The sequence below is a fragment of the Phacochoerus africanus genome, chromosome 5 (assembly GCF_016906955.1).
Source record: "Phacochoerus africanus isolate WHEZ1 chromosome 5, ROS_Pafr_v1, whole genome shotgun sequence".
In the NCBI taxonomy this organism is placed as follows: domain Eukaryota; kingdom Metazoa; phylum Chordata; class Mammalia; order Artiodactyla; family Suidae; genus Phacochoerus; species Phacochoerus africanus.
The window spans coordinates 131,515,506-131,540,868 of record NC_062548.1 but is presented as its reverse complement, the minus strand read 5'-3'; the positions used below and the strand labels follow the sequence as shown (position 1 = coordinate 131,540,868).

Here is a 25,363-nt window from a genome sequence, read left to right as displayed (position 1 = left end):
CAATTTTCTACTGTACAAAGTAACCCAATCACATGCACATATATATATATGCATTCTTTTTTTCACGTCATCCTCCGTCATGCTCCATCACGCGTGATTTTTGTCTAAAGAGGAATGAGGCGGTACTGATGCAGTGTCTTAAATTCAAAGCACGCTTTCTGTCGGCCCCTCATTCCCTGGGCCTCACCTCTTGGCCTCACTTGTCTTCCGCTCCCCCATCGCTGCCGTGAACAGGCTGGGGTTCAGCGCTGTCCTTGCCCGGCCCGGGGTGTGGAGGCAGAGTCACGCTCATCACGGGCCCAGTTCCTGGGGGAGTCCAGTGGGGGAGTCGGACTTAGGCCAACATGCTTATGGTTGGACTGAATTTAACAAAGTTCTCTGAAGTACAGAAATCTAAGAAGGAATGTACCAGAAGGACCTCATGTAGACGATTCAGATTGAGGGCAGAATTTTTCTTTTTTTTTTTTTTTCTGTTTTGTCCCATGCTGTGTTTCCCAGCAGCCGGAACGCGGGGTAGCTGGCACACAGTAGGTGTTCACATCCTTCCTGAACGAGCCACAGGCCTCTTTGAGGGGACCTGACGGATGAGTGGGAGCTAACAGGCAAGATGCAGGGACGAACCTTCCAGACCAGGGCCAGGTCTCGAGGCAGGACGAAGGGCAGCGTGACTTATGCATCGCGAGCGAGGTGAAGCTGCGGAAAAGAGCCTGAGGGGGCGGCGTGGAAGTCTCGCTAGAGGCCTTAGGTTTTACCCCCAACATACAAAGACGCTCTCAAAGTTTCAAGTAGGGGGTTCGCTCAAGCTCAGGTGACTGAGCTCCCACTAGTGCCAGGTGACATGGTAAGAAGGAGCCGAGTTCCTGCAGGCCTGGACTTCAGGTGGAACTGGGGAGACGAAGCAGGTGCAGGAGGGTTTTGGGGAGGTGTGCGGCTGTGAGGCGACAGCAGCGAGACGGAAAGAGAGGGGCTTGACTTGGGGAGCATCGGGAAGGCTCTGCTGGTCACAGGACTCCCTGACCTGGGGTGGGAGCGGGTGTGCGATGCCTCAGGTACACAGCCGTGTCCGTGGGCGGCCGGAGCCCGTGGCCCCGCACCTGGACTGTGACGGCGGAGGCGGGCAGAGACGGGGGTCTCCGAAGGCGCCGAGGCCACACGCACCCACTCGCTTTTCCCTACACGGGCCATGCCCCACACTGACGTCCCTCTGTCTCGAAGTCCATCCTGTTCCTTCCAAGACCCAGTTGGTGTGTAACTGCGGCTTCGAAGGCGTCCGCTCTGCCCGCTGGACCACGTGTCTCCTCGTTACCGCTGTGCTCTCTCGGCATCCCCACGGTGGCATCTTCCACGTTGCGTCGTGTCTCCTGCTGAACTGTACCCTCTCTGAGGAGGCCCTCCGTGACATCTGCTTTGATCTCTGGCGCGTTTACCTGGCACACGTGTGCGGCGGTGAATTGCGCTGTGGGGTGGCACGGAGCTGCACTTTGGAACCTTAACCCGCCTCTGGCCTCACTGTGTCTCTAAAGCCGGGGGGTCCAGCAGAGGGGTGTGCGGGGTGATTCTTCTGGGCTCAGAGAAGCGCTCCAAGCTTGGAAGAGCAGGCTCAGGGAATAGAAAGACCCCGAATTTGTAAAACTTGGAGGTGAATTCTTCAGCAGAGACGCAGCATCCTAACTGTGATGAAAGCACAAGTCGCGTCTTCAGCCTTATCCTCGCAACCTTGGGTGAGGCCGCTTAGGAAGCGGGTCGCTTCCTTGCTGATGTTTTATTTTTAAGAAGAAGTTATTCTGGGATTTCCTTTTTTTCTTTATTTTGCCCAAACCGATCAGTTGGGTAGCAACAGACCTCTTGTGGAAAAGCGAACTATTTGGCCTTTTATGGGCATGAGCTCAGTAACCTTTAAAAATGATGAATCTTCCATGACTTCCTTTTTGGATGTGAGAGAGAGAGAGTGAGTGTGAGTGTGTGTGTGTGTGTGGACGTACGTGCTCTTCAAATCATTTGAACAGCTTTGACTTTTCAGACGCAAGTTTCGGGGGATAAAATTTGGAACCTGAGTGACTCAGCCATTGGGCACAGGAGCCTGTGGCCACACGTACGTTTCTCCACGGTGGGGTTCGGGGGGTCCTTCATGCCCCGTGTAACTAACTTCCCTGGTCTCCGCCTCTCACCCCGGAGTCACAGCTGTGCCCGGCGGACAGAGGCCGCCTGCTCGGCTGATGCTGGTCTCTGCAAGGGCCCGGAGGCCGCTGTGGGGAAACGAGGCTCTGTGGATGCACGTTTCAATCCGTGTCCACCCCTAAAACTGTGTAGACAGCGATTATTTTGCTTTTCCTCCCTTTATGCTCTTCACCGGCAGAATTCATGGAGAGCGCCTGGTATTCTGTGTCTTTGATTTCATCTAAGGCAAGAATGGGCATCTCTCCCTGCTGGAAGATCCAGGAAAATGTATCTTACTAGCCTTTGTGCTGACGATGGAGGATCCTGTTCTCCAGTACAGCCTAGACGGGACCGTCTTTAAAACAGTGATAAAACGGACACAGTCATGTTCCAGACCGTGGCGATGAGCCTGGAAGTGACTTGTCCTTTAAGCAAATGCCTGCTGAGCGCTGCTATGACCTGCTGCTGCTCGATGGACTTGGGTTGCAGGTGCCCTGAAGAAGCCCGCTCTCGTGGAGGGAAGGGCAGAGGCCACCAGCTGGGAGAGGCGTGCGGTTGGGGAGGCTGGAGTAAGGGGGAGGCCACCTTGCTGGGTGGGTGCTTGAAGACTGAATCTCAGTAGGTGGATTTTATTTATTTATTTATTTATTTCTTGGCTTTTTAGGGTCGCACCTGTGGATCTGAGCCACATCTGTGACCTACACCTCAGTTTGAGGCAACGCCAGATCCTTAACCCACTGAGCCAGGCCAGGATCGAACCCGCATCCTCATGGATACTAATCAGGTTCTTAATCCACTGAGCCACAATAGGAACTCCAATTTTAAAGACCAGAGAATTTAACCAGGTAGGCTAGAAAACATTTGATAGAAAACAAAATTTGTTATTTGGTAGTATTACTGGTAGGGAGTTCCTGTCATGGCTCTGAGGGTCAAGAACCCGACTAGTATCCATGAGGATGCGGGTTCGGTCCCTGGCCTCACTCAGTGGCTTGAGGATCTGGCATTGCCATAACCTGTGGCATAGGTCACAGATGCGGCTCGGATCCTGTGTTGCTGTGGCCATGGCGTAGGCCTCGGCAGCAGCTCCAATTTGACCCCTAACCTGGGAACTTCCACATGCCACAGGTGCTGCCCTAAAACAAAAAAATAAAAAATAAAAAAATATTGATGGTAGAAGCTTGAGACAGTGTTAACAGGCTCGACATAAGACAAATCGTGCTGGGGGTTTGTCCCTAGAAAGGCTGCAGTGGCAGTCAGCCAAGCAGCAGGGGGGCCCTTCTCTCGAAGCTTCCCCTATGGCCAGAGACGGTGTCCAGATGCGCCTCGGTAAGGACGGGTCAGAAAGACGGGAGTTTTGAAAATCGCAGGGAGGAGGTGCTGCACATGATCCAGGCTGGCTCGGCCTTTGCAGAGGCGCAATCAGACCTGCGATGTTCGTCCAGACGCCGTCTCGTGTCAGGACAGGAGACGCCTCCGAGCCCGCGCCTCCCCGCGGGGCGCCGGCCCCGGCCGAGCGGCGCGCCCGCAGCCTTTCCCCAGGAGCACGGCCGTTTCTGGGCTCCCTCCTGCCCGTGTTTGCTCCCCTTCTCCCGGGGGCGTCCACTCGGAAGGAAGGGAGGAGGCGCCCGCGTTCTCAGTCCTGTGCGCGTTCTTCCCAGTTTCCTTCTGGTTTGAAACCGCTGCTCTGTGGTGGCCCTTGTGCTCTGAGCGGAAAGCACAGGACGCGCGAGCCTCGGCCTTTCTGCCCTGACCGTGGCAACAGACGTGGAAAATGATGATCGCACTGACACGGTTGCCAGGCCGAAAGCAGATTCTGTGTGTAGGAAAGAAGTGAGTTAGGCAGAACACAAGAATGAAGATGCGAAGTTAGCCTTAGGCACGAAGCTAAGGATTCAGGTCATTGAGGAACTCTCACGGCCAGCCTCCGATTCCTAATGACTAGCTAGCGAGTGGTTGGCAACCCAGCTCGTGAGCGCGTGTTCCCCCGCCTTGCTCCCGCCCTCCTTGCAGGTGCTGGGCTAGGGTGGCCTCGTGCTCACAGCCCCTCCTGTTAACCGCATCCTTGACATGGGAAGTTCCCACAGGACCGTTGCTGAGCTTAAGAGAAATAAACCGAGACCCCCAAGGCGCTTTTTTGAGGGTCGTCTCCTTGATACCCAGTAACTGGCCGGCGTTAGAGACGCTCCTTCCTTGATTTCTTCATTCAGCAAGGGCTGTGTGCTTGACATGGGCCGGGTTTTGTGACTACAGTGTCCTCACCACCACCCCCGAACTTCAGAGCTCGTGGGCGAATTAGATTTGAAACAATTACACCAAAGAATACGTGATGGCAGTTGTGGTTTGAAGCCAGAGGCAGAGTGTTCTGACACGGGCTGGCCAAGGAGCCAGCTTCAGAAGGCTGGGGGTCGTGGCACTCCTCCCCGACGAGGCCCTATTTAACGTAAAACTCGAAGAGTCAGGCTCCCCTGTGGCTGAGTGGGTTAAGGATCCGGTGGTGTCATTACTGCGGTGCAGGTTCAGTCCCTGGCCCAGGAACTTCTGCGTGCTACAGGCATGGCCCAAAAAAAATGCCTTGAGTGAGTGGGAATGAACCAGGCAAAACAAGGTAGGCTGCAGAGAGAACTTTTTATTTTTTGGTGAGCTTTTTTTTTTTTTTTTTTGGTCTTTTTGCTATTTCTTGGGCCGCTCCCGCGGCATATGGAGGTTCCCAGGCTAGGGGTCGAATCGGAGCTGTAGCCACCAGCCTACGCCAGAGACACAGCAACTCGGGATCCGAGCCGCGTCTGCAACCTACACCACAGCTCACGGCAACGCCGGACCCTTAACCCACTGAGCAAGGCCAGGGACCGAACCCGCAACCTCATGGTTCCTAGTCGGATTCGTTAACCACTGCGCGACGACGGGAACTCCGAGAGAACTTTTTAGAGGGCAGAGGTGCACATGCCAAGGGCCTGAGGCTGGGACTCAGCAGCTGTAGAGGAATAGAGGAAAGGTTGCTGTGTCTGGAACAAGGGGAAGTGTGGTGTGGCCTGAAGACATAGGCAGAGGCCGCGTCACACAGGTGCTATGATGGGCCTTGCACGGGTTTGAATCTCCCCTCTGCTCTGTGGGAAGCCTCTCAAGAGCGTCGGCCTGCTGTGGCCGCGGAAAAACTCCTCCAGCCTCTCCTGCACTTCCCCAGTCACTTGCTACAAAGTACTTCACAAGCACTGGGTTCCAAGCTTTAAGAATAAAAAACTCCAGAGTTCCTGTCGTGGTGCAGTGGAAATGAAGCCAACTAGGAACCATGAAGCCGAAGGTTTGATCCCTGGCCTCGCTCAGTGGGTTAAGGATCCGGCGTTGCTGTGAGCTGTGGTGTAGGTCACAGATGTGGCTCGGATCTGGCGTGGCTGTGGTGTAGGCCGGCAGCTGCAGCTCCAATTGGACCCCTAGCCTGGGAACCTCCATGTGCCGCGGGAGCGGCCCTAAAAATACAAAAGGCAAAATAAAAAGTTCCTTTTCGTATTCGATCTCAGTTTCTCCAGCCGCATCTCCCAGCTCCGTGCGGAGCATGGCCGTTGCTGGGGCGGCCTTGCTCGGGGTTCCGCGTTCCTTCTCCTTTGCACTTGGCCGTTGCCCGTCAAGGAAAGTGGTGTCTTCGTGTGTGCACCGCTTGCTTTCCTGGCCTCAGCCTCTTCCACACCTGGCCCAGAGCCTCTACTGCCGTTTGTCCAGCGTGTTTCCCACCATAAACTAAAAATCTCGGGCTCATTCTGTGTGGGTCTAGAAAGATCACCAGGCTTGTTGCAGCTGCTGTTCAGTGTGCTTCTCATGGTTTCGAGGGACAGTTCATTCTCCGTGTGCCTCGTGTTTTAAGAATTGGTTCCTAGCCCTTTCCCCAGGAACTACCCAGGACTCTCAGTCATTTCCTTTGTAAGTTTTTTCCTCCATCTGAAAAAAATTGTCTCTCTCTTATGAAACGCAATCTGTGTTTTCTCTTTTCCTTCTAGTTTTTTCCAGGATGGACTGAAAGCAGTTGAAAGCCTCAAACCTTCCATTGAAACGCTTTCCACAGATCTTCACACAGTAAGTGGTTTTCCTCCTATGTTGAACGTTGAAAGGATTTTAATGCACCAAACACGTTGATTGAGTGTGGCTTCTGGGCAGTCTCATGTTCGCGTGCCGTGATACCCAGAAAGTGCCAGGCCCCTGGCGCCACGAGCATGGGGCCCCCGCTCCGTCCCCAGTCTCGGTTGGGGGAGGTGGGTTTGATGGAGAAACACCCTGTGAACTCCAGCATCTCCCTTGTACATGGGTCGTACTTTTCTCTGTTCTGTTTTCCAAAGATCAAACAGGCCCAGGATGAAGAGAGACGGCAGCTGATACAGCTTCGAGATATTCTGAAATCAGCATTGCAGGTCGAACAGAAAGAGGTGAGGGGATTGAATTTTGAAAGATCGCTCTGTCCCGGGAGCTTCGGGACCGAGGGGGTGTGAGCTGGGTCTTTCTGGTGCTCAGGTCACTGCGGGGCTGCATCGGGCACCACCGCAGCACCTGCTTTGTTCTCTTGCTTGGTTTCATACAACCGTCTTTTTGAATGTGCTTATTTCCTGGGGGAAGCCTTAACCTTGGCATGGCCTTCACGCAGCCTTCAGCCTTTCCCGGCTGGTCCCCTGCTGCGTGAGTAGCTATCAGGGGCTCTGTCACAGAGACGCTCCTCGTTTATGCCACTGGGTCCCTCCCTGGGGCTCTGTGGTTTCCCTGCCCTGAAATACACGGACGCTGCCCATGTGGCGATAGCGGGTGACGAGTGGCCCTCTGAATCCTCCAGCCCCGAGACTGTATTTTATAAAACGGGAGCAGCTCGGTTTTCTGAGAGCAGCTCTCCGGTGGGCAGAAAGCTTCCACCTTCCCCTCGTACGATCCCTCCTCTGCGTGCTGACACGTTCGCACGGATCACCCGCATTGGGGGACTCGTTAGAAAAACCGTTGGAAAGTACGTGCTAAGGTAATTTTATATGCTGGCTGCAGTGTGGATATTATAATGTGAGGTGAACACAAATCCACTTCCTTGTCAGTAAAGAAATGTATCTAAATGTATGGCTAGTGGATTTTAGGCCAATAACCATTAAATTAGAGCATAAAGTTCGCTGTCGGCAGTTTCTTACTCTCTGTTTTGTGTTAGTTCTTGTACTGTAACTGAATATTGTTGTTTTTCTCCCAAATGCATTTACCTTTTGTGACCGAAGTCTAGGAGAGTAAGTAGTTCAGTATTTTAATAAATTGTAGAATTTTGCATGCTTTCGTCATGAACTTCAAAAAATAAGCTGTTTCTTTGGTGTCCGTATTAAAGCTAGTAGCACATGAAGTTTTTACCCCTCCTCTTTCAGTAGTGCTGGGTTTTACTAAATGGATCTGAACACACAAATGCTAGTAAAATAGAAATTTTCCAAGTTGACGGCTTAGCCTCTGGGGCCACGCTTTTGTGACAATGCAGCCCCTTGCCCCCTCTCCTCCCCCTGCAGAGCTGAATCTGCAGGTCCCTTTAATGCACCTAAGCCCTGCCTCGGGAGAGCCGCCTCAGCTCCCCCGGCCCCAAGGGGTCTGGGGAGCACGCTCGGAAAGACTCTCCCTTGCCGTGTATGTGCTTGGGGACTGTTGGCTGTGTCTTCAGTGCACAGATGCTCTTTCTCCAGCTGGACCGTGCGCGGGTCGAGGATGCTTTCCCGCCTCTGCGCCTCTCTGGCCATCGCGTCATAGCCCCGTATTGCTCGTCTAGTAGACTCTTGGTGCACATGGCTCAGCCAAGGGAGAGATTGGCAGATGGAGGTTGCATGAGCTGGGCATTACCCTCAGCGTGGTCACTTCTCCCAGTCCAGAGAGTCTAGGTCCTGATGCTTCGATATTCCCAAACATGGAATAGAAGCAGGAAAAGAAAGACGAAGAGAACTCGGAGTCTGGAGAGTACAGTGGCCCGCTTGCATCCAGAAGAGGTAGCTCTGATGTGGGAGCCAGGATGCCGCCAGGGCCGCCGGCTCTCAGCGGGAGAGCTGCCGGGGATGGTTGAAAGCAGCGCTTGTCGGAGGAGGAGGATCGCATCTGTGAAGCGGGGCTCAGGTGTGCACTGCAGCAGAGCCGGCGCTGCGGTTCGGTAGCCCTCTGGGCCCAGGGCAAGGGCCCTGTTTGCTTTGGCGCTGCGGAGGGAGGCGGTCTGAGACTGGTTGGTGGCAGAAAGCTGGTTATTTATAGCTCTGCAGAAAAATCTAACAAATGTACCAGCACAGACCAGAAGTCTTGAATGGTTTGTGGGTTTCGAGGGGTTTGTTGCCCAGCCCCTCTGCCCCACGTGCACAGAGGGGTCAGGTGACGCTGCGTCATTGTGCTCTTCCGGCTTTATGCCGAGAAGAGCTCCAACGCCCGGTCTCCTGGCTGTGAGTGTGTTGTCTTTTCTGAATATCGCATTCTGGATCGTGTTTTGATGACTTTGGATTATGGTAGTCCATAAATTGGACAGGCCTTGAATGTGATTATTAAGTTAAATCTTACCTATTTTAAGATAATTTTTATGATTGGGGTCCCTCTAGTTACAAAAATTGAACATTGTTGTTTCAGCTCTCATTCCCTTTTTTGGTTTCTCTTCTGTGACGTAGAAACCTGAAGGTGTTGATGGATTTTATTCGGTGTTATAAAAATTCTACCTCTAACCACGTAATTGCAGTTCATGAAAATTAGGTAACGTGCCCCAGAAAAAGCTGTGCTGGTGGTTGGTGGGAGCTGCTCTTATTCTCTTCATGTAAATCTTAAGAGGCTCAGTCGTTTGATCTAAGTGAGAAATGTGCCCATTGCCTGTGGAGGCTCTTCCCTGTCACCTGCGTGCTGGCAGGGATGCCGTGCCATTATGACCCCAGCGCCCGCACAGCTCCAAACCACTGACATTCCTGCTTTGTTTTGGATGTCCTTGGCCAGGTGTCCACGTCCCTGCTCCACCCCCGGGCAGCCTGGGGCCGGCCCTTGGATCTGCCTCGGCAGGAGACTGGTTTGCTGATCACACAGTCAGCTGCCATTCTTTGGGCAGCTCTTCTAAGCCGGGTGCCGCACAGACACAGAGTAAGACAGATCCGGTTCTTACCTCTCGAAGGGCTCACAGGCTGGGTGGGGACAGAGTTGGAGAGCAGTGTGACCAGCGTGCCAATGGACAGCAGCTCCAGGAAGGGCTGTCACCCCGGGGGTGGGGCGGGCAGGTGTGTATCAAGAAGCGGGGTTGGCAGGATGACTCGGAGTTCGCAGACTTCCAGCAGGAGGGATGGGGGGCCAGTTTCTCGCTGGGCCCGAGAGCCGCCGGGAGCCTGGCCAGCTGGCAGAGCCGAAGAGCACGGATCTAACTGTGTGAACCCTGGGTCTCCCTCTTCCCACCAGCGTGAGCAGGTCCCTTGCCTCCTACATGCTTCACCTCTTCACCTGTGAACCAGGGGTGGTGTCGCCTGCCCAGGGAGTTGTCACGAGACCTCAGAGATAAGTTCTGTAACGCGCTGACACAGTATCGTGATAGACGGAGCCTGGTTCCTTCATCAGCAGGTGCTGGGCTCCTGGACGCCGATGGCACAGTGGTGAACAGGGAAGGCCCAGCTCCCCCGTCTCGCTGGTGAACAGGGAACAGGGGTGGCTGGTGGTATCTCTGATGGGTCTCCCTGCCTACCCGTCCCTTCTCTGTGGGCTGGTCCCCTGGCACCTGGTCTTCGAGGCCCTGCCCCCCTTTTGCCCTCTTCTCCCCCGACTCCTCCCCCAGTCTGGGCTCATCCCCTCACTCCTGAGCCGGGACTCCCGCTGTGTCCCCTTCCCGGGCCTCCTCAGCATTCCATCTGTCCCCTCGCCTGCCCTCTGTAGTCAGGGCGTTGCCACCCGCTTCCTGTCTCAGGCGTTCCCAGGCACTTGGTGTGACCCGCAGTCAGGGTCACGGCAGCATGGCAGGGCGGGTGGTTTATGACTTGAGCCCTGAGAGGAGGACTGCACCTGCTGGAGGTCACGCACGCGTGTCAGGCCAGGATTTGAGCCCTGGTCTGGTCCACAGCAAGGCTCTTCTCTCCATGTGACTCCGCTCTTGCGAGCCGGACAGTCTTTCCAGAACAGTGGCCGAGCCGGTGGTAGGGAGCTTGGCGAGCGCTCGGCGTGGCGCTCGCATAGCAGAGCCTCCCGCTCCTCGTGCGTCTGCGCGCCTGCACGGGGACAGACCGCTGCGGTCTGGGAAGACGTGGGGCGGTTGGGCATCACAGCGCCCCCTTGGCAGAGGGACTGTAAGCCTCCAGAGGTGACTCCTTGGCAACCCATTTAGCACAGGAATCGCCTGAACACAGATAAAATGTAAAGCGCTCGTGATGGGGCTTTTACATCATTCCCCCCCGCCCCGGGTCTTAGGGAGCTCGGAGGTGCTCTGCTGTCACGAGTAAACCCGAGTGTGGATGTACACACACGCGCACGTACGTGTGTTACGCATGCATCACAATCCCCCCGTCCCTGAGGATTTCAGCTGGGGCCGCTCCCGCTTGTCTGGGCAGTTTCTGTGTTGCCAGGACCCAGTGGCTAACGCTTGATAAGCCACACAAGACTTAAGCTCATGGACGGTGCCTGGGACCTGAGGGCTGGTCTGGATGTCACAGAACAGAGGACACGTGGACATCGATAGGGTTTTATGAGAGCTTTTCTAAAGGCCCATAAAACGCCCGCTTAACGTGCGCGCTTCAGACACGCGGTCTCCACGCGGCACGGCTCCCTCGTCAGGCGCGAGGTGTCCTTGGGCTCCCAGGGGAGCACGGGAGACCCGGGAGGGTCTCTGAGGGTCCCGGCAAGCTGGGCCCCCGGCCGGCTGCCTGTCTGCATTGTGCGATGAGGATTCTCCCCAGAAAGAGAGGATTTCTTTCCCTTGAACCGGCTCCATTAAATTGAAATCTTGTGGGAGGTAGTGGGAGAAAAAGAATGTGTATTTATGCGTATGACTGGGTCACTCGGCTCAGCAGCAGAAGTGGGCACAACATTGTAAATCAGTTGTACTGGAATAAAAATAAATAATCACAAAACCAAAATACCCAAAACATTGAAACCTTGGTTCGATGACAGGGCTGACCTCCCTTCCCCTGACCGCGTGTCGCATAAAACACCTGAATCAACAGGCGGACCGAGGCTGGTTTTGGTCCGCCACGTAGACGTCACCTGGAAGAGGCGGAAATGATTCGTTTCTAAAGCAGCTTCAGTTTTACCTTAAGCAGATTACATTCTTCTTAACAGATTTGAAATTTAACAGTTTCAGATTTGCTTGTATTTTTAAGTTAATTCAAGAAATGCTTTGTCTGAAGAATGAAACAGTCACTTCTGAGTTCACGTTGCGGCGCAGTGGAAACGAATCCGACTAGGAACCATGAGGTGGCGGGTTTGATCCCTGACCTCGCTCAGTGGGTTAAGGATCCAGCGTTGCCGTGAGCTGTGGTGTAGGTCACAGACGTGGCTCGGATCCCTGTTGCTGTGGCTGTGGTGTCGGCTGGCAGCTACAGCTCTGGTTCGACACCAACCTGGGAACTTCCATAAACCTGTGGGTGTGCCCCTAAGAAGCAAAAAAATAAAAGTCATTTCTTCCCCAGCCTCTTGACATAGGGTCTGACTTTGTTGAAAAGAAGACTGTCCTTTATCCTGTTCATTGGTTCTGTAAAGACTTCTGATGAATATGCGTGGCAGGAATGCTTTTAGCAGTGTTGTCACATGGTTTCATCACCTATTTTTGTGCAGTTTTTTTTCCCTCCCGAAATCAATAGACATATTCCTTAGTTGTGCAGTTTAGTCTTTTGACAGGTTTATTTTTAGTCTTTCAAAGAGATTCATACAGGTGAGCAATATTTCTCCATTTCCCTCTACTGCATTCATTTCCAGTGATGAGATTGCGCTAAATTTCTGGTGCTAGTAGGCACTGCCCTTTTGAGAGTAGGCAGAGCCCAGGGTCATCCTCATTCAATGACGGAGCTGGTTGCCCAGAGGCAGGAGTGCCGCGTGAACTCCTTGTGGAAAAGAAGGACGTTTCTCCTCTTTTGGGGGCTGCTTGTTCAGACCGTTGTCAGTTCAATAATGAAATGATTGAGCACATTCGTGATTTGTGTGTGTGTGTCTTTTTAGGGCTGCACTCGTGGCATATGGAGATTCCTAGGCCAGGAGTCCATTCTGAGCTATAGCAGCCGGCCCACACCACAGCCACAGCAATACAGGATCTGAGCCACGTCTGCAACCTACATACACCACAGCTCACAGCAATGCCAGATTCTCAGCCCACTGAGAAGGCCAGGGATCAAACCCGTGTTCTTATGGATACCAGTCAGATTCGTTTCCACTGAGCCATGATGGGAATTCCCACGTTATTGACTTCTTGAATGAAGTCCTTTTTTAAATTTTCTGCAGAGTTATTCTGTATATATTTTAGAGTTTAAAAAGTCAGTGCTAGACAGCCCTTGCTCGTGGATTGGAAGACTTATCGTTGTTAGGTTGGCAGCACTCTCCAGATTGATGTGCAGGTTCAGTGCAATTTCTGTCAAAATCCCAGCAGCCTTCTTGTGGGAATTGACAGGCTGGTTCTAAAATTCATATGGTAATGCAAGGGACCCAGAATAGCAAAAGCAGTCTTGAAAAAGAACAAAATTGGAGGTCTCACACTTTCTGATTTCAAAAGTTATTGCAAAGTTATAATAATCAACACAACGTGGCACTGGCCCAAGGATGGGCACAGAGATCAGTGAAATAGACTCGAACCCTTCCACTTATGGTCAGTTGATTTTCAGCAAAGGACTTAAGACCATTCAACAAGGAAAGAAGTGTCTTTTCAACAGATGATACTGGGACAGTTGGATAACCAAAGTGAAAGAGTGAATTTGGAGCCTCACACCGTCATAGTTAGTTCAGGAGTTCCCGCTGTGGCGCAGTGGGTTAATGAGCTGGCTTGTCTCCCTGGTGGTGCCACCGTGATCTCCGGCCCAGCACAGTGGGCTAAGCATCCGGCCTTGCTGCAGCCCTAGTGTAGGTTGCAGCTCTGGCTGATTTGATCCCTGGCCTGGGAACTAACATAAGCCGCAGGGGCAGCTGAAGAGGGGGAAGAAAAGGCAGTTCACGATGGGCCAAAGGCTTAAATGTAGGCACTAAAACCATAAACCTCTTGGAAGAAAACACAGATGTAAATCTTCCTGACCTTGGATGGGGCAGCGATTTCTTAGCTGTGACATCTCAAGCGCAAACGAAGAAAGAAATTTTAGGTAATCTGGGCTTCACTGAAATGAAAAGTGTGTATCTCAAAAACCTTTTTTTAAGCTGTCAGGAGCCCAGGTGGCCGACTCTTGCTTTCAATGACGTCTGAACTCTGACCCCAGCCTGTCCATCCCTTCGACCCGATGGCCCGCTTCATCCTCACTGTAGTATTTGTCCTCGTTTCCCGGGAGGGTGGCCGCGGCCGCCGCTTTCCTCTCCACGCCTCTGTGTCTGCGTGGTCCCTCCCCTTGTCCTCGGCTGCTTCTCGCCTTCATCTTCAGCCTCGATTCTTCCAGGCTCTCTGCGGTTCTCTCCATCTGACTCCGCATGTCTTGAGCCCTTGTGTTCTCCGTTCAGATCACGTTGACTGCCCTGGTTCTTGCCTCAGGGCAAGCTGGCTCCCTTCCGCCTCGCGCTGGCGAGCCCTGCCCCGAGCCAGTCGCTTAGGTTCCTTGTGTCTTCTGTGCTGCGATGCGCTGGCCCGCGGCTCTCACGGCAGACGGGACAGCGCAGCCCTGCCTGAGGGCCTGTGAGCTCCTTGTTCGTGTCCTGCTCCCCTCGATGCCTTTCTCAGAATTTCCAGGGCTGGCCCTTCGGGTGTCATCAGTTGGACACAAGCTGAGCGCCTGTTGGACTCCAGACCCCGGACTCGGGCCCAGGAGGTTCCCTGATGGCCTTTGGAGTGCTGGTCGTAGTGGGCTTGGCCAGCTTCTCAGCACCCAAGCGTCTGTTCTGTGCTGAGGCTGAGGCGGTCGGGTTCCGGGCCAGGGCCCCTCTGCTGGGACCGCTGGGGTCAGGAAGGGAACGTTGTCCGTGCCTGTTTCGTTCCAAGTGTCCACCCGTGGTCTCACCTGAGCCTGCCTGTATTCCGTGTCCTTACGAGAAGTTGTTCTCCTGTTTTTCCAGGAGCAAAGGGAGGCAGGACACTTGTGTGACTTGCCCAAAGTAAGAGGCAAACGTTGTTGTGGTTTCCTACGTGAAAGCCCAAGCTTTTCCCACCGTGGCATGTCACCTTCCTTCTCGAGGGCCGCTTCTGTCACACCAGGAGCTTCTCGCCACTGTCAGGAACGTAAGGCTCATAAATAAGCCAAATCTTGTAACTTCCAAGAGCCTCATTCTTTCAGCCAGTTTGGGGACACTGGGTTTTGTCATCGCCTTTCCAGCCTGGTAGGTGGCATTTTTGAGTTCCAGGATATGAATTTTGTGTCCCTTTTTTAGGTGTGTTTAAGAGGGGAAATTCTCTTTAAAAATGTTTTTTTTTTTTTTTTTTTAAGAGCCTCAGTGTCCTTTATGTACTGTTCTATAAAAATCGGAATCTCGATAGGATTAAAAATGACTTTTTTTTCTTAGGGCTGCACCCATGGCATATGGAGGTTCCAGGCTAGGGGTTGAATCAGAGCTACAGCTGCCAGCCTGCACCACGGCCACAGCCATGCGGGATCGGAGCCGCGTCTGCAACCTGCACCACCGCTCACAGCAGTGCCGGATCCTTAACCCATTGAGCGAGGCCAGGGATCGAACCTGCAACCTCGTGGATCCTAGTGGGGATTGTTAACTGCTGAGCCACGAAGGGAACTCTTTTTTTAAATGTTTTTTTGTTGTAATTTTTATTATTATTCTCTTTTTAAAACCGACCGACTTCTTGACCATTTGTAGGAGTCCCAGCTTCGCCAGAGCACAGCCTACAGCTTACATCAGCCTCAGGGAAACAAGGAGCACGGCACCGAGCGCAGCGGCACCCTCTCCAAGAAGAGCGACGGGTGCGTAGGTGGCGCCGCGGGGGCTCCGGCGCCTGGTGGGTCCCCCCCCCCTCCCCGACCACCCCCAGCCGCACGCATCTTGACGCTTCTTTTTTGCTGTTTCACTGTTTTGGTGTAGTTGATTCGCAGTGTTGTGTCCGTTTCTGCTGTTCAGCAAATGACCCGGTCCTACCTGTGCCTACAGGTCTTTGTTCTCATCTCCCCCGTGTTCTACCACGAGGGACTGGCTGTGCTCCCCGTGCCGTGCGCCAGGACCTCCTTGCCCTCCGTTCTAAATGGACCAGTTGGCATCTCGCAACCCCAAATCCCCGTCCCCCCCTCCCCGCCCCCTCGGCAACCCCAAGTCTCTTCTCCACGTCTGTCTCAACGCCTGTTTTTCCCCTTTGTCTCTAGGATCCGAAAAGTGTGGCAGAAACGGAAATGTTCGGTCAAAAACGGGTTTCTGACCATATCCCACGGCACCGTAAGTATGCTCTTCCCCGCACAGTCTCTGCTGTGGCAGGACGAGCGCATGGGGGACGCCCCGCGAGGGACCCACGTTGCCCTGTGCGCTGCGGCCCCGAGGGTGCATTTTAAAGACGTCCCCTGTTGGCACCACCTTGGTGGCGCAGCTGGTTAAGCGTCCTGCGTTGTCAGTGCTTTGGCTCAGGTTGCAGCTGTGGTGCGGGTTCGATCCCTGGCCCTTGTACCTTGCACTTGCTGTGGGCGCGCCAAAAAATAAATAAAGACAGGGAGATTCGCTGCTGAGAAGAGGTTGCCTGGGTCCCTCCTGCACTCAGCCCGCCCGGCCCTCGTTTCGCTTTCCTAGTCAGGGAGACCTTGCTGCCTTCCGCCACCTAACAGGCGGGACCTGCTGACGAGCCAGGTGCTCTGTGCCTTCCAGAAACGACTCTGGAAACTGAATGGCGCACTTGGGAAGTTGTCTTCTTTTCCATGAAAGGAAAAGAGGTTAGGGAGTCAGGACCCTCAAATGAGAGATCAAGAGAGGAACGCTCTCAGTGCGTTTATTGTAGACACACTACACCCAGCCAGAACTTGCCTGCGCCCCTGGGTATAAGTGCCTGTGCAGGAAGCTGAGCTCAGCATGCGTTGAGCCAGCTGGAAAACCAGTCAGAATAAAACGACCTGCTCACCGGCCCTCAGACACCAGAGACTGTAACCACGGTTATGAACACAGGCCTTTCCGGGGGGCATTAGGCCTGTTAGCACCTTACCGAGTGTGACCAGGTCTCGCGAGAGCCACGGAGGCTGGTAGGCAGTTTTGAAACCCTTGGAAGGCTGAGTTGGTTGCAGTTTTGCTGCAAACGAGCACACTGCTGGCGCCTTCACTCCTGCGCCCGAGGCGGGAGGCCTGGCCGTGACCGCAGCCCAGGGTGGGGGTGGAGGAGCCCCAAGTCTCCTCTTTGCTCCCCTGCTCCCGCCAGCTTCGTGTGCGAGGCAGAGCTGGGTGTGCGCACAGGCAGGTGTTTCCGGCCCTGGGCAGAGATGGCCCTTCTGGGCATTTGGAGAAGGGAAGAGGAAAACGCCCCTTGGGAAGGAAGGCCCTGCAGTGTGGATCGCGGTCTCCAGGGGGAGGGCGTCCTGGGTCTTTGCCGACTCGGGTTGGGGAGAGAGAGGGACGTCCAGCAGCCGAGCCCCAGGGTCTGCGGGGCCCTATGGCCCCGGGATTTTCTGGCTCCCGCCTGGATGAATAACGGCCTGGCTCTTCTCCGAAATCCAGCCTCTTTACAGTCACTGCGTCCCTCCTGGGGCCACGCCCCTCAGATCCCGATGTCCCGTCTTTCCTTCTGCACGTGTCTGTGTGTCGGGGCAGACGCGCTGTAGACAAGAGAGGCACGGTCACAGAGCCACCTCTCTTAAGTCGAGGGTGGCGGGGGGATCAAGGCCAGGTTCCCTTCCGTAAAGGCCCGAGTCGGCATCCCCGCCCTCCGCCGGGGCTGCTCGCGTGTCCTGGCACTGGGAGGACGTTACCCTTGGGACAGAGAAACTCACGAGACATCCGCTTGGCCACACCGCCCGGGGCTGGGGACTTTGCTAAGCTGGGAGCCGTGTCCGTTGGCTCTTACTGAGTCTAAAAGATGGTTCGTCGGAATGCCAGTCGCGCGGAAGGAAGAGCGCCCACTTCCTCTTCAGAGGCTGGCGCGCCGGGGACAGTGGCGTGGCCTGGCCAGGCGGGAGCCTCACCGACGGCTCCTGACTTCCTGGGATGCCGCACTCACACCCAGGAAGGTGAGGCCCGTGTCTCCCACGAATATCCCTTGCAGCTTTGCTGTCAGCCCGTCAGTGCTCTGAATGGGCCAGCGGCCGGCGGTTACTGATGGGAAACTTGGGACAGCCCGCGATGGTCCGCTTCTGTGTTTTGTGGACGCTTCTCTGGGTTGTCGCTTTGGATGTAGCCTCACGTATGCCGCTGTCGTGACTCCTTCTTCACATGCAGGCACTGAGCGTTTTTCTGAATTTTGCAGCGCATCCGCTGTGAAGTGGGAAGCTTGTGTCTCATAGGCCCGCACAGCTTCCCCAGCAGCACCCGAGGAAAGGTAGCCCTTGTCATCCCAAGCCACCCTCTTGCTCTGAGCGTGTTTCTGTGTCTGCCGCGCTGCACCACCCGTTACCCTCTGCCGTCTCTGGGACGCGGTGGTCACCAGCGTTTGGATGCAGTCCCGCAGTGTCACCTGGATGCATCCACACAGCTGTGTGATCTCGGGGTAATGGATAGACACATGCTTTTTAGGAACCAGACACCCCGGCAGCGGGCTTGGTTGCAGCTGGATGTGGGCACCTGCCTTGGAGAGAAATCACTTGGTGTACTGGTTTTGGATGAGCCGGTGAATTCTGTTGAGAAAGATCCAAAATTGGACTGATGGCTCTTCTACTCGGAATTGTCAAGCTTTGCCAGACCAGGCAGAGCTTGTGGCCTTCGAACACTGATTGCTGATGATCCAGGGAGTCCGTCAGGCGTCTGCAGACTGTGGCGAGTGCAGTAGTTTTCGTGTGAGAGATGAGGTCAGCACAGCCCTGTTGATCTAGCTTCCCCTTGTCCCAGGTTCCCACAGCCACGGTGTCCAGCCTGCAGGGTCCGTCCTCTTTTAGTGGAGGCTGTGCTCCCCCACCCCTGACCCTGGGGGCTCCGTGGGAAGGGTCCGCCCGGGTGTGGACGTGCGTGAGTCTGCGTCTCGATTCATCCCAAACCCAAGCTTTTACAACTCCTCAACGTGGCTGGTGGCCGTGGGAGGGGCCCACAAGAACTCGTGAACGTGGTCTTTCCTTGGGCAGCCTGGAGGGGGTGGGTACTTGGAGATCTCCAGGGCTTCTGAGAGGCCCTTGGCCATTCAGAATTTTTTTTTTTCCCCCTAAAACTGTCTTCTTAGCCTCTGCCCTTTGCTCTTTTGGGTTAGTTGTAATAATTTCTGAAATAGTAATAAAATAGCAAAACGCTGACAAAAACGCGTTCTTTTGTTACCGTTGTGTGGAGAGGGGTCGGGGTACAGGTGGGAATGAGGTGGGTTTTGTTGCAACTTAGGTGACAGGTGCGTGGCATTAAGGATTGTGACTCTCTCGTCTGTCACTATTTCTGAAAGCAGGGGAAATTTCTCTGTCATTTGTGATTTGTGTTCTGTGAGATGACGTTCCCTGAAAGCCAGTGATTATACCCAGGAAAACACTTTTAAGATGACCCGAAATTGACCTGGGTGCCCGTGTTCCCAGCTGATGAGGGTGCAGTGTCTCAGCACGTTGGCATTTCCATCTCAGGGAGCCCACGGCCCTCGACCTCAGAGCCAGGCTGGCACCCCAGCCCCCATCCAGGTGGGCGAGTGAGCCCCCGAGTGGCCCTCGCGGGGAGGGGGAGATCCAGGCCCCCTGCGATGTGCCTCTGTCATGCCTCCTGCATAAAATCCGCCTTCCGGTAGCTGTTTCCACAAACCAGCGGAAGCCTGTTCTTGCTGTATTTTCCCGAGAAACCATCCTGTGATCTCGCCTTCCTTCCCACCCAGCCCCGTCTCTCTCCGCAGGCTAACCGGCCTCCGGCGAAGCTCAACCTGTTAACCTGCCAGGTGAAGACCAACCCCGAGGAGAAGAAGTGTTTTGACCTCATTTCACGTGAGTTATTTCTCAGACGCTCTGCCGCAGAGAGATTACCTTAAACTCTTGTCTAGGGCATCAACGCCATTTCGAACAGTGCCCACTAAAGAATTGGTTTTCAAAGAAACGGCTCTGTTTCGGGCGCCTGCATGATTCCTCTTTCCACGAGTGCCTGTCCGCTTGCAGGTTCAGGACTCAACTCCACGGACAGCCGGGCACGTGCCCTCAGCTCCCCTGTTGGTGAACAGCGGACCCTAGATCAGCCCTCAAGCCTAACGTCCCCTCCCTTCGCTGTAAAAAGCACGATCCTGTCATCGACGTGCCCGTAGCTTGGGTGGTGTTAGAAATGCCACCCACCTGACGTGATCAGGTCTCAGCAGAGCCCTTCAAACGTTCAGGTGTGAAATTGGCTGGAGGCCCCTGCAGAACAGGTGTTTCTGCTCCTGGTCGCTTTTCATTTTTGCAGCACACCCAGAAGAATGGCCCCAGAACGGTCCACTGTGGTGAGTGGCCTCTGGGCGTCCCCCGAGGAAGAAAGAAAAGGACGAGAGACGCGTTCAAGACTCACAGTGGCTTTTTAGTCTTGGCGCTTGTAGGTGGCAGGGATACACTTGGGAGGAAGGCAGGCCATCATTAGGGGTTTGGGCACAAGAGTTGTTGTTAAAGAGAGACACTCCAGACGGCGCGTTTGGGGACGATGAGCCCTGTCCTGCTTGCCCCGTATCCTGAGCTGGAGGTGGCTGGTTTTTTTGTTTGTTTGTTTTTGTTTTTTGCCACACCAGTGGCATGTGGAAGTTCCCAGGCCAGGGATCGAGCCCCTGTGCCACAGTTGTGACCTGCAGGGATGGCTGCTTTTTATGAGGGTGTTGCGTCGTTGTCAATGAGGGTGGGAAGTGATTTACTGTGTAATGAAATGCTGGCAGCGAACTTGCGAGAGCATGGTTACATGGGCGCTTCGCTGGGGGAGGAGACGGGTCCCGGGGTGGCGTTGACACGAGAAGTGTGGAAAGGACGCGGTGCTGTGTGTTCCGTTTTTCAGATTCTAGACTGACGTGTAAAAGAAAAAATGCCCCTCCTGCTCCCAGCCCCGTGTCCCTGCCGTCTTGTCAGGCCCCAGGTTGAGTCTCGCTCCTTCCCGAAGCCCACGCTCAGATCCTTCGCTCCTTGAGAACAGCACGAGCCTGGCGAGCCGGGCGCAGCCCCAAATGTGACCGGTCTGGGGCTCTCTGGCCCCGATGGCCGTAAAAATGAGTGTCAAAGGGAGCGCTGCGGGTATAGTCTGACGTCAGCCCGTGGCCGGGGGACGCGTGGCGGGCTTGAGGCCTTTCCGTGTCCTGAAGCCCATGCTTTTACCTTTAGACGCTGATCAGCACTGGTTGCACTGGCTGCAGAGCCGGACGGAGTTCTGCACCCGGGGCGACGGGGCCAGCACACCGTCCCCTGCCTGGTGTGGCCCCGTGGGACCACTTGTGCGGAAGCATTGATTTCAGGCTCGTAAACAACCCCAAAGTGTTCCCCACCCGCCGGTTACACCGGCCGGCCGGGCGCCCAGCGGCAGGAGACCCGTGAGCGAGCCTACCCGCCAGCAGAGCGTGAGCAGCGGGAATCTGCTCTGGTGCCTGGGGCGTAATAGACACCGTGGGTGCTCGGATGCCTGGAGGCTCACCGAGTCTGGCTTGAGGCGCGGCTGTGCGTCTGCCAGGGTCCCTCGTCATCTTCGGCAAAAGCTCTTGTCTCTCCCTCCCACCGTCCCCAGCGGGTAGGATGAGCCCCCGTCCTACGAGCTGATCACCCCGGCCATTCATCCCCCAGGAGGGACTCTGGGGGCAGGGCCGTGTCTGCCGCGCGGGTCTGGGTTGTAGAGAAACTGAAAGTGTCTCAGACCCCCAGGGACCATCAAGGGCACATCACGAAGCGGGAAACCCCCCCCCCCCCCCGATGGGCGTCCTGCGGAGGTGGGGGCTCGGGGTCTCACTCTGCCTGGCTCTGCCTGCTGACGGCCGGCGGGGACACACACCACCAAGGCCTGTGCGCTCTTATGACACCTGGGTGGTTGGAGAGGTAAGATGGGCAGCAAGGGTGCGGCTTCCTGCAGGGTCTGCCAGGCCCCCAGGAGCCGCCCTCCAGGCCCTCACCCTGTGAAGCCGTCTCAGAATCCCCTGGAAGAGGAGGGCACTTGGCTTCACTTACTTCCCTGCAGTGTCGTCCATCCCGCGCCCGCCCCCTCCGCCCCAGGCAGGGGTTCCCTGCGCAGGTCCACCTGTCAGTGGGCCTGGCTTCTCGGACCTTTGTGTGGCGAGGCCAGCCCTCCCCGAGTTTGTGCAGACCTCTTGCCCTGCAGACCCAGTTCCTAAGCCATCTCCTCCAATCACGTGGTCACGCTGAGTGGGGTGGAAGGTGCAAGAACGGGGGGGGGGGGATGATCTAGGTCGGTCCCCTGGGGGGGCCTGACCACATGGAGGACGCCTGGCCAAATGGAGCCCGCGCCCGGGGCGAAGCAGGCCCTTCCCCGGGCGCCGCCACGCTGAGGCTCTGATCGGCCCCACCCACTCCTCTCGCTTTTCTTCTCCCCGAGTTGAAGCTGCTAGAAGGTGGTCTTGCTTTTTAGGCACCTTGAGTGTCCTCAAGAGGGACTTGTTGTGTGAAAAAAAAAAAAGCTGTCACAGAATCCCCTGCCTCGCCGCCATCCCCATGTTAGGACGCAGAATCCACCGCAGGAAATGGGCTGCTCCCCCGTCCCCTTGGTTTTCCTGTGTGGCCTCTGCCTGGTCTGTGCCTGAAGTGGCTCAGCAGAAACTCAGGGGTTGTAGGCCTGATGTCAGACACCGGCCCGTGGCACCAGCTGCCGTGGCCAGGGCTTCCTGAGCCCTCCGAGATCTGCCTCGTGTGAGATGTGGTCCTGCGCCTCCCCAGGCCCTCCTCTCTTCCCGGCCACTGACGTCTGGATCACAGAATCAAGCTGATTTTTCTGAACCCGACACAGTTCTCTTAACACCTGTTCCTTTCCTCCGTCACAGGGGGGGATGTGGCGGCGGGGGGGAGCGGGGGGGGGGGCGCGCCCTGGGTGTCAGAATTAGAGGCGGGAGGAGTATCAGGCCTGGAGTCAGCAAACCTAACCCCCGCTACTGGGCGCCCCTGGTTCAGCCTCTTAACCTCTCTGGGCCTCAACAAGAATTGTTCTGAGAAGCAGAGTGCTTTCGGGCGGGTAAAAGCCACGGCTGGAAGAGGATGTGTTTGCTCACATTGAGGGGCACTGGTGGTTATGGTGGACCCAGCGGTCCCTTCTGCCCCCTGCCCTGCCATCTGCAGAAGCTGGATCTCCTCCCTTTTTCTTTTTGTCTTTTTACATGTAATTTTGTTTTTTGGTTTGTTTTTGGACTGACCTTAAAGCATTTCCGGGTAGCCCTTGTCCAGCCCCCACACGGACAGCTTAGTGCAGTTGTCTCCTGCTGCCCAGCAGGTAACATCAGCGGCTCCACACCCCCCGGCACCAGGGAATGGATGGCAGCGGCGGCAGCCTACTTCCGGCTACGCATCCTGCTCCCCTTTTCTCCCTCTCTCTGCTCCAGGATAATCTCCAGGACCCCACAGTTGATGGCCGTTCTGTATCTTTCCTGGTCTTTCATCACCTTGCTGCTTTCCTTTGAAAATTATTGATTACTTTTTTGGTCCTATATCCCTCAATTTGGGGTTCTCTGATGCTGCCCACAGCTGGACTTAGTTGCATTGTGGCCTGAAAGGCTCAGAAAGCTTGTAAAGACACTCGCTTCTGAAAAGGCTTTTACTATTCAGGAGGCCTTAACCATTAGGGGCCAACTCTGTAGCGAGTTAAAAAAAAATAAAGCTTTTGAAAGGATGCTGATGGTTTTCATTGAAGGCTTCAGTTTGGGGAAGTTGCATCTCTTTAGACCTGAGTGGAGGAAGGGCAGGCTCCCTGATTTGCATCTCAAAGCCACTGTCCCCAGGCTGCAGGACTGAGGGGGGGCTCGATGGCACATCTCTCCTTGATTTCCTAGCCGAGTTAGCTAAGACTCTGCCTGGGGTGAATTCCAAGCCAGTTTCTCTTGGGTTGTGTATGGATTTCTGGGCGGGCTCCCCATTGACGAAACCCCTCTTGCCGCGCAGATGACAGGACGTACCACTTTCAAGCCGAGGACGAGCAGGAATGTCAGATGTAAGTAATTTGGAGACGGGGGCCTCGGGCGGGCCCTGGTCGGCGGCCTGTAAGCCAGCGTCGCTCTTCTTTCTCTAGATGGATGTCTGTGCTGCAAAACAGCAAAGAAGAAGCTTTAAACAACGCGTTTAAGGGCGACGACACCCCGGGAGAAAACAACATCGTCCAGGAGCTGACGAAGGAGATCATCTGCGAGGTCCAGAGGGTGCCGGGCAACGACGTGTGCTGTGACTGCGGGGCTCCAGGTGACCCTCCCTGGCTCCGCGCCGCGCAGGCCCCGCTTCGGTTCACGGAAGCCGCTCCCCGACGTCCCCTCTCATTTCAGACACAGAGTTCGGGGCTCAGGCAGCTGAGCGGTGTGCCGCTGCGTCGGGGAGGCGGGGGGACGGGGGGTGGAGGGGGGGCGGGGGGGGGGCGTCCTGAGAAATGAAAGCAGAAGCGCAGAGCGAGGGGAGACGGGGTCGTCTGGTCATTGTATCGGCTCCAGAGGCTGCGGCTTTTCCGGGACTTGATCCCCTCCCTTTGTGCCACGTCGGGGAACTTCGGCGGCAGCTTTAAGCCGCTGTCTGGCCCGTGACCCCGGAAGAGCCACTTACTTTGTTAGATGTCGCTTTTCCTACACAGCAGTGAAGGGCCGGTGACATTCTTCTCGGTCCCTGTCTAGGCGTCCCATTCTGTGAAATGAGATGTTGGTTTCTGTGTCTGGAGAAAGCTGACTGCGGCTTCATTTGAATGGGCACAGATTGTCATTATCGGTTTTTAAACAGCAGCGTTTTAAAAGTTGAAGGAGCTGACTGACTCTTGTCATGCAGACGGAGTGGTACCGGGCCGGGAGTGGTACCCGGAGTGGTACCGGGCCGGGAGCGGGGCGCCGCGTTTTCTGAATGAGGAGGGTGTGGCTTGGTTAGAGCCGTCCTTTACCTCTCCATTCCTCTAAGTCTATGACAGCTTTTATTAAAAAACAGACACAGCAAAACTGGGACGCACAGTCGAGCCGTGCCATGGGGTTCCTGTTACCCTGGAGGCTGTATTTGGGGTTAATTTGAGGGATTCCCTCGCGGGGTCTCGGCAGGAGACGAGGTGGGGAGTGAAGCAGCGAATCACGCTTTTTCGTGGACGAGGACAGGGTAGTACCAGGGCTAAAACACTCCAATAAGGAAGTCAAAACCGTGGCACGTTGGTTGTAAAATGCTCAGACAGCGTGGGCGATGTGCAGTTGTCTAAATGCACACTCACGCCGACAGAAGGCAAGACCCCAGTGAGACAGTGGAACAGGTCTCATGAAGTAAAAACCCCGGTGCCCAGAAGTATTCCTTACATGCAGTTTTTATAACTCGAGCATTTAAAAAATAACCTCATGAAGCTCTGTTGTGGCACAGTGGGTTAAGGATCTGGCATTGTCACTGCTCTGGCGTGGGTTCTAGAAACTTCCACATGCCGTGGGAGTGCGCCCCCCCCCCAGAAAAAAGAAACCTTCACAGTTAACTGGTGGACATTGTTGTAACATTCACCCACTACAAATTTTTGAGGGAAAAAGCCATGCATTCCAAAGACAATTGTGGGAGCCTTTTTGGCTCATTGGGTTACAAACCCATCTAGGATCCATGAGGATACAGGTTCAATCCCTGGCCTCACTCAGTGGATTAAGGATCTGGCATTGCCGTGAACTGTGGTGTAGGTTACAGATAGGGCTCCGATTTGGTGTGGCTGTGGTGTAGGCTGGCAACTGCAGCTCCTGTTCGACTCCTAGCCGGGGAACTTCCATATGCTGCAGGTGTGGCCCTAAAAAGCAGAAAGAAAGAAGGAAGAATTGTGCTGTGCTGCTGGGGTAGGATCATGTGCTCAAGTATGTTTTATTATGAATTCGTGTTTTCAGTAAATTCAGCATTCCTCTGTCAAGCATTTCCATGGCACATAGTAGGATGCTTCAGTGAGTGAGTGA

General features: G+C 55.1%; 1 protein-coding gene across 2 annotated transcripts in view; it reads left to right on the top strand.

Annotated features, from left to right (window-relative positions):
- The window catches only part of ASAP2 (ArfGAP with SH3 domain, ankyrin repeat and PH domain 2), a 161,692-nt gene that overhangs the window by 102,466 nt on the left and 33,863 nt on the right, over positions 1 to 25,363 (top strand). For both annotated transcript variants that reach the window (XM_047782677.1, XM_047782678.1), the window contains exons 8-14: positions 6,147 to 6,222; positions 6,483 to 6,569; positions 15,064 to 15,167; positions 15,561 to 15,630; positions 19,178 to 19,265; positions 23,373 to 23,421; positions 23,500 to 23,666. In XM_047782677.1, coding sequence (XP_047638633.1) covers positions 6,147 to 6,222; positions 6,483 to 6,569; positions 15,064 to 15,167; positions 15,561 to 15,630; positions 19,178 to 19,265; positions 23,373 to 23,421; positions 23,500 to 23,666 — 641 coding nt within the window. The remainder of the gene's footprint in view (positions 1 to 6,146; positions 6,223 to 6,482; positions 6,570 to 15,063; positions 15,168 to 15,560; positions 15,631 to 19,177; positions 19,266 to 23,372; positions 23,422 to 23,499; positions 23,667 to 25,363) is intronic.